The 9205-nt window shown below is 40.9% G+C and overlaps 1 protein-coding gene across 1 annotated transcript in view; it reads right to left on the reverse strand.

Annotated features, from left to right (window-relative positions):
• The window catches only part of VCAN (versican), a 105781-nt gene extending 101047 nt beyond the window's left edge, over nucleotides 1–4734 (reverse strand). Inside the window, exon 1 of the mRNA XM_009886862.1 lies at nucleotides 4665–4734. Within this exon, the coding sequence (XP_009885164.1) occupies nucleotides 4665–4734 (70 nt within the window). The remainder of the gene's footprint in view (nucleotides 1–4664) is intronic.
• Between the last annotated feature and the right edge of the window lie 4471 nt (nucleotides 4735–9205).

Consider the following 9205-nt stretch of genomic DNA (forward strand, 5'->3'; position numbering starts at 1 on the left):
GATTCTTTGTACATTTTTTCTGCTGTAAATGTTACAAAATTCTTAAAATAGAAGTATAAAGAGAAAAAAAAAAAGTGGGACAGAACTCTGCCCTGTGGTATTACGTTGACCATAATGATGACAGCAGTAGGTCTGTAATGGAAAAGAAGTTGGAAGAAAAGAACGCCCTACATGAAGTGACACTGGAGGAACAATTTTGCTATGTAATTGAGCTTAACTGAACAGAATACTGTTGAATAAGCAGACAAAAACACACGCTTCAAGAATAATAGATTATACCTATTTTAAGCCAAATTTATGAGAGAAAAAAACATGAACCTTATTTTTTAGTTCATCAACAACCTACCTAAACATATGCTCAACTGCCCTGACTACCAGCAGCAATAGAAAGGGTTAATGAAGTTATAGGACTACTATATACAACTAATGAATTTAATCTGAATACTAATACTGAGCCTAAGAAAAGTCGTTTCACTAACCATAAATCGTTTAAAGAAGATAGCGATAAATTAAAATGAATGCGCTGCTTACACAAACTTATATGAAACTCTGACAGCAGAGTTAACGGACTGAGACCCAACAAAACCCCTCATCGAGTTCTTTACCAGGTGATTTGTGGTCTAAGCAAGGAGAATAAGAGAAGGAGGCATTGAGTGATGAAGAATCAACTACTTCCATAACCTGCAAGAAACTCACAGGAAGCCAGGCAAATGTAAATCTCAGCTGCAGAATTCAATATAACATATGCAGACATCACAGGCATGGACACATGTATTTTATAGCACATAAAGAACACAAACATGATCAGATAAACTGAAGTTTATACTGGTGTATTATTTATATGCCTTTGAAAGAACATATCACACACTGAAATCTAGGGGATTTCTACTCTATTGTGGATTACAGGGCTTCCACGGAAGCATACTCGCTCATGGTATGACAAATAGGGTAAGATAACTCCAACATTGATCATAATCACAAGGTCCAGCTTGTAAACTGCAATATCCTAGCACTAGCTAGTTCAAAGTGAGTAAATGCCACACCAGCAGTAGGCGTAAACCTTGCTCGTGAACTTCTGTCATTAATCCTTCACACGTACCAGAGCAAACAGCAAAGGTCTTGCAGAGGGGCACTCCCGTGACCCCAAAAGCTTACACCGTATTTCCTGCTGCCCTCCTGACAAACATCTTCTAAGAATTTAAAGTCTTAAAGAAGCCATACAAGACCATTCCCAATTTGCTCTCAAAGGAAAAATGCTTTTGTTGCTACATAAAATCTAACAAGCACACCTTGAAAACATACTAGGTATTTATGAACGTGACATTCACAAAGATAAGAGTAGAAGAAAAAACAAAGACGGAAATGATGATGAGTGGTGAATGCATAAAACTTTGTGTGCTTATAAATCGCTGTGTTCTAAATTAAGTTTCAATTTTGTTGTGACTTAATATTAAGACTCACAGATTCCAGGATTTACACTTTAAAAATAACTGCTGATATTAACAGATTTCCCGTATGACTGTTGAGAAAAAAATTTTAAACTTTCAGAACAATTTTGAAAGCTTTCTAAAGGAAATATTGCAATGCATCATATTGAAGTGATTATTTAATTAAACTTAATTAAATCATATAGAGTGACACAATCCATTGTGGGAATAGAAAAATGGGAATTTGTGTTTCATGAAAGATTTGAAGGTTTCAGCTTTATATTCAAATTCAGGACTTAAAAAGAAAAAAAAGTTGAAACCTAAGATGTTTAACTCTTCAAAATGCAGACATATAATTTTGGTTTAGAGGTTTTCTTTTTTTTAAACAAAAGAAATATCTATACTTGTAAAGATTGTCTGTAATCTTGTAACACACGTCCTCAAAATTGTTATTACACAAACTGACTGACATTTCTACAAAACAGAAGGATATGAGTTGATCCCACAGACTGTATTGTAATAACTCATGAAAAAGAAAATATTTTTCACCTTTGTCTTCTTCACCATGGCCAAATTTTGAACATGTTTAAGACTCTCTAGAGCAAAAGTATGGCTCCCAACTTCAAAAATAAACGCCACAAAAATCACAAGGTATTCTAGGAACATAAGGGTCTTTCTGCATTCCTTCTGAAAGATTCAGTCAGGACCTGGTCTATATTCCTGAGAAGCCCTTACCGGGAAGTTCATATGGAACTTGCTTAAGCACTAAAAATTCTACTCTGGAGACCTCACGAGCCATTTAAGATGTGATAAAAGGTGGAGTAAGTCAGCAGACATCTGAACGTGCCATCCCATGTTCTACCACTCTAAGGATCCATCCGACTCCTCCCCACTTCCAGTGATGCACTCCCAAGCCCTGAATTCTGCCAGTGCTAGCATTTGTGCAAGGCAGCAAGTCGAATCAAAGGTCTGATCCAGTGGAAAAATAACATGCAAGAAATGCCATATGCCATCTTTCAAATAAGTCATTTACCTGGTTCAGTTCGCCATATACCCACAAAAAAAAAATTGGGTCAGCACAAAGGAAAGCACAAAAATTAGCATCAGGGGATGGAAAAGGGAGAGGACTATCCCACCTAGTGCTTAAGTGTTTATGATTAGCTTACCATGTAGACTTACTTTATAAGTCCATGATCTTTCCTGACAAATACTTACTTTGCCTTTCTGAATGCTTCATATGAACAAATTATTAAATGTCAGCCGTGAATCCCAGATCCATACATCAGTCTACACTTACAGGCATTTTACTAAGTAAAAAAGCGGGGGGAAGAGAAAAAAAACTTGAAATGTCAAGTCATATCAGTGTTAATAACCAAATCAGTCTCAGTCCTCCATGAATAAGAAAATGGAAGCTCAGTTTTAGTGGCTTGCCCCCTGCCTGAAGCTTTGAGTCTGCTGTCCTTGAGGACAGGTCTAATGGTCCTGGCCTGTTGTATGTTTAATGAAGAATGGAAAAACAAAACCAGCTTTAAGGAGGAAGTGATGGTTGGAAATAGCAAAGGATGCTGCTCCCAACCTGCTTGAGGTAAAGAAAACCACTGGTTTTCGTTGGCTTCACTAAGCACAACAGTCTTTTCCTTTATCTTACAGGGCTACCTAAAGACTTAATTATCCATCTTAACATGAGGAGGAACTTCTTTACCTTGAGGGTAGTGGAGCACTGGCACAGGCTGCCCAGAGAGGTTGTGGAGTCTCCCACTCTGGAGACATTCAAAACCCGCCTGGACACAGTCCTGTGCAACCTGCTGTAGGTGACCCTGCTCTGGCAGGGGGGTTGGACTAGAAGATCTCCGGAGATCCCTTCTGACCCTGATCATTCTGTGAGTCTGTGACTTTGCTAGCAACAGTGTTCAAGCTGGGAAAAAAAATCAGTACATTTGATTTTCCCAAAGGCTAAAATCAGTTTGAGGAGTTCCTGGAATGACAAGAAGGAAAAAAAAGAAAAAAAAAAAAGAAAAAAGAAAAAAAAAGAAAAAGAAGAAAAAAAAAGAAAAAAAAAAGGAAGGAAAAAAAAAAAGAAAAATCTTGCTTTGAGTCTTGGAAAAGCTATTATCCCAATTTTGTGAGTCTGCAGCAGCTGTAGGATCTTCTCCTTACTTGACTCAAACTTTCAAATAACCATGGCAACCACACACTAACTTTAGTGTTAACATGTAATCACCAAAAGAAGTAAGTGTTCCTCTTTTCCACTCAGATCAAAGACCTGCAGCTGCCCTAACATGTCCTTGCTCCAGACCCCAGCAGCCAAACGCCTTGCCACCAGCTTAGCCCATGGCAGCCCCCACACAACAGGGGCTGCCACACTTCCCACTCCAGAGGCATGTCCCCAACCACTCCTTGACAAACCACAGACAGAGCAAAGCAGAAAATGGGGTTACTGGTTTCCGCTTCATCCCACTTGCACATGGCACCTTTCACCCTGAATACAGAAAGGGTGCAAACTGTGACCTATAGACCCAAAACGCTGGTGTAGCATGACATACATGAGCACATGCTTTGGGATCTGACTGGGAGGTGTGCTGAATCACTATTCCTGTAGCCCAAAAAGTCCCCCATTTCATTCACTACTTCTGCAGCATTGCTAGGTCTGTCCCAAGAACCTGCTCCTGCTCTCATGCCACCGGCATGGCTTGCTGCTCCCTCCATGGCACCAGGCTGAAGCTCCCATGCAAGGTCTCTGCCCTCCACTAAAATTATACCCTCAACTCATCTACTGCAAGGAGGTCCTGTGTGGATCATGGAAAATGAACGTCCAAGAGACACCTGGCCAACAGGTCCAATAGTTCACATACACAGGCTAAAGGATTAAAATGTATTCTTGAATATGAGGAGAAGGAAATCTGTTTTGCTTTACACAATGTAATCCTATGGCACTTTCTTTATTATTACTTGAATTATATTAATAGCACTTACAAACCTCAGGAGACATCAGACAGGCACGTAAAAATCTTGGCCAAAACATGCTCACCCACCAAGACTTTTCTTTATAAACCAGTAAGGCAATGAGAACAACACGGAAACAAAGTTAGTTACACAGTGCGGCAAAAAGAGTTGCAGAGGCAAGACCAAAAACTGAATCTCCTGAGTTTGGGTTCTTTCCTGAGTCCTAGGAAATACCCTACTGATTGGACCACTAAAATTAATTTTAATAAATGGTTTTGTGTATAACAGACTTACCTTTAGGTAGCGTGTATGTTATAACTAATGTAGAGTACATCCATAAGATGCTTTTTATACTTAACAACATCTTGACCTACAAATAAAGAACAAAGGAGTAAGTGATTAGTATTGCATTGTGTCCTTATCAAGTGTTGTAACTCAGTACATCAATATTTGTCATTGACCTTAGAAGCAGTCATCTACTTAAAAAAAGATGTTCAGCAGGAAAGTGAGTAACTCTTAATATATTGATTTTCTACCGTTTTATTCATTGCTTTTAATTTATTCCCATACAGTGGCAGCAGTATATGAGTATAATCTGCTGAACTTTTCCTGGTGTGGTGTTGCCAATTCAGGTCCAACCTCTGGGTATTTTTAGGCCCCTAACACAAACTACCCTGTCATTTAGCAACAGCTAACAACCTGGATCATGTCACAGGGGGCTCCCATGACAAACTTCTCATGAATTTTGATGGTGAGTCAAGGTCCAGGCTATGAGCCTTCCCATCTTCAGTAGGTTGCAAGAAAACTTCCTGCCTTCAAGATTTCTCCATATATTTTATGGTGGAAATATGTTATGATGACAACACATCCCTATCAAACACAGAGACATATGAGTTTCAGGTTATCGAGTTCAGAGTGATACTCAAACATGTCAATCCCCTTTGCGTTTGCTTCTCACTTCCTTTTAAGGCTCCACCTTCTAACAGCTGAAAAGTTCTTTACATATTGTATGTACATAACAATATATTGCATGTTCATAATGGTATATCTTCATTTTTATTCCAGATCTTAGTTGCACACATTGAATCTGTAAATATCCCAAAATTTTCAAAAGCACACTAACAAAAGCATTACAAGTCCCATACATATCAACTATTATAATGGGTTTATGAATAGTCTTTCTTCCATATAGTTACACATGTGTACTATCTAGCCAATGTAAGAAATAACTTTCTGCAACAGTTTGTCAAACACTGCCATTGAAAATCCTGAGTTTCCTGCCATTGCTGTCAAAATACACTACTTGAGTTCTTTTCTTGGGCAAGTAACCTGAACTGATAGTTTCTTCCTGTCCAAGAGAGATTACAGTTAACTGCTTCAAGAAAAAGTGAAACAGAAATTTAATAGATATACATCTGTGTTATAACTATGGAACTTGTGTTGCACATATGTATTTTAGCATTTTACATTAGCATTTGAGTTCTTTGGTACTTACATATAATGCTTTAGGGTTAAAAATGTTCTCTAATTCATTCAAAAACCTCCACAAGCTATACTGAACACGACAGCAACACACACACAGAAACATCTTCAGAAAGCTACTGGTGACGTGTTCAACCTCAGGAAAGATTTCTCCACAGCTTACAGCTGCAGCCCAAACTTCACATGAGTCTGTGTGAATTGGCATCTATCCTGTAACGGCTGAACATTTCAGAAAAGACGCAAAACATCTCAAACCAAGCCTTTCCAATGAGGCAATCTCTAACACAACAGCATCGTGTTAAAAATTCCCACCCAAAAGGGCTGAAAACCCAAGAGCTGCTCATTCCCCATACATGGAGGGCCAGAGCTAGCTGGCTGCACTGGGAAACACATGCTGCAACCTATTCCCAGGGCGTGGAGGAAAGAATACAGCTGCTTTCCGTAGAGCAGACTGCACGCTGCCAAAGACGCCCCATCCTTGCTTCAGCCATTCAATAGAGCTGAGTGTATAAAGTGATATCACTTATTTTGCAATACTAGCTTCAGGGAACTTGCACTTTTTATGACTGAATCCCAAACAAGAACTGAGAATTCTTTGACTTCATTCAGTTTGAGCGTTATCTGCCATAAAACTTTTTCTGAAGATTCTTAACATATACCTGCAGCACCATCAAACCAGAGTTTTATCTGTCCCTACACTTCTACAAGCCAAACTGTACATGGAGAAAACAGAAGTGGCTATTTAATGACTAACTTTAAAAATCTATGCTGTGCCCTGGTATACTATGTATGCCCTAATAATTCCCTGTAGAAGGCTGTTATACGTGAGGGGGTTGCACAAGATAAGAGCTGCAGACATTGAAGTCCTTTTAATACAATGGGCCAGCTCTGAAATACAGACAGTCACGTGTTTGCTTAGATAAACACTTAAAGGATCCTCATTATTACACAACATTTAAAAAAAAAAAAAGAGAGGTCACACTGAGCCTGTGGGTGTGCACAGACTAGAAGGCCTTTCAAGCAGTCCTTGTATCTTGAAGCTGCTGGAAGCCTCAAGCACCAAAACCACTGCAGGCTAGTTCCTTCAGTAACACAAGCTCTCTGAAGAGAGCACAAAAAGAGGACCTACAGACAACTCCACCCTTAAAGGAGGTGAATGATGGACCCGCCTGCAAGACAATGCAAAAGCTCTAGCTCCTGTGAAAGCAGAGTGGCTCCAGACCTTCTTTTGAGATGTTCTGTCCACATGTGTTTCCCACGTGTCACACACTGGCTACATCAACAGTTAAACAAAAATCTAGAACAAACTGTTTACAAGTTTAGTTTTCCATGTTTACCCATACGCTTTATCTCCCTCCTCCTCCAGAAAGCAACCTTGGTTTTTGAGACCAGAAACAAGGGAATCAAAGAAATTTGCCACGTAAAAGAATAAAGGATTTTCTATTCTCGGGAAGATGGGTGTGCTGCACCTAAACAGGGCTGGTTGCATGTTGCAACCACCACCTGCTCCACCGCACCAGCCGTCACCAGGAGTCCCAGCGTACCTGGCACATACCAATGGGACACCAGTGGCCCTCAGAAGTTCATTGCAGTACTGTCTTGATAAAAGGTAGTGTAACTGTTTCCACATTTAGTAAGATGACAAACCCTGATGCTACGCTCAGAGCCAGCTGAGAGCTCTGAACATGAGCTTCTGCCCTACACTACGGGTCCAGAGCACAGGGAGGACCTCATCTTCTCATTTCCTTTCCACTTTGTGCACAAGCACAGAGCACAGATCTTCCAACGTTGTGTTGGTGACTGCATTACAAATGCAATTCAAGGAATCTTATTGAAAAAAAACCCACATCTTCAGCTTCCAGTCACTAAACACAATACACGCACCCACAATGAAATATGAAAAGAGAAAGACAACCATGGAAGGATAATTTTCAAGATATTCTGTGACTGCTGAACTCAACCATTGGTACAGAAGAGAGCATTCATGGCTGTGATGGTTACTTAGCCTTTTACTGAGAACTGCAGGAATTACACCTGCTGCACCAAGCGCTCGGATAGCTCAAAAAAAATGCACTGTTTGAGCATGGAGCTTAATATGAGACACATGCCAAATATCCCCACTCAACTATGAGAAAATCATCTCACAACTTTTTCTTTTTATAAATCTCTACGCCAAGGTTCTTACTCAAGCAATAAAAAACGCTGTGGGAAGGGTCCGATTTTCAGCCCTTCAGCTCATGAGCGTGATTCCCATGCAACCCTCCATGCATGAGGGTTTTCACACTCCGGTCATTGGTGGGCTCCCATAAACACTCCTGGGTTACTGAGTGCTGTTGTTCCACTACAGCTGCCAGAATTAAATGTGCAATTACCCCTGCCACCCTCTAAAAATGAGAGCGTGCAGCCCCCAGGGCAGCCTAGCCTAGGAGGAAGCAGAGCTCTGCCGAGCCGGTACCCGCAATCCTCTTCAAGAGCCGCAGGCAAAGCAGAGGCTGCTGCTATGCCCAGCACCTCGATTCCTGTTCAGTGCTGCCCGCATTTCCAGGCCACCGCTATCAGATGTGACTGCCCCTGCCTCCCCGCCTTTTGCTGGCAGAGGCTGCAGCTGACTGTGCTCCCTTGTAGCCTCCTGGGCAAAATCCCTGCTCTAAAACTGGTTCGTGTTTCCCATTCCCGCACTCTTACAAAGGCCTCTGCTGGCTGGCTGCTGTACTGCCCCTAAGTCTACTGTAATTAGCCAAAATCCTTCTAACCATACCTTTTTCCACGAGCTTTTTTATTTTTTTCCCCCCTGGTGTCACTACACCCAGGGTAAGAGAAAGCCATAATACTATGGACACGGTAAGAAAATCCTGCCAACTCAGGACTGCAAGACTTGAGTAAGTGTTTAATTTCCACCTTCTGTTGAAAAAGTATCTCACTTAATGTGACCAAACTTGGGTTGCCTGCTGCCTAGTTTCCAGCTGGACTGATCCATTCTATTAGGAGTTACTGCAGGCAGACCAATCCACAGTGGTAATTTGCACTGTGTTTTTAAACTAGATGCAACCCTGAGCACAGCGTCTCTCACCCAAAAGATGCCAAGTCCTTGACCAACTTCACAACTTTAAAAACTAGCGGCAGAGGTTCTCTCTGTGGGGAGAGAGCAGGGCTCCTATTTTTGCAGGCACTGCTACCTTCCCTTACCAGAGCAAAAACTCGCAGGAGCAATGAGTTCTGATCAAATTCCAGCTCGTGTTTAGTTTACAATGTAAGCTTGATCTCACACCAATGCTATTTTAATTTAACCAGATGGGAGAACATCATGTCTCTCTTTCTGTTTTAAACTCCAGGTTAAGAAAGACAGTGGTTTG

The sequence above is a fragment of the Charadrius vociferus genome, unplaced genomic scaffold, assembly GCF_000708025.1.
Source record: "Charadrius vociferus isolate BGI_N301 unplaced genomic scaffold, ASM70802v2 scaffold244, whole genome shotgun sequence".
NCBI lineage: Eukaryota > Metazoa > Chordata > Aves > Charadriiformes > Charadriidae > Charadrius > Charadrius vociferus.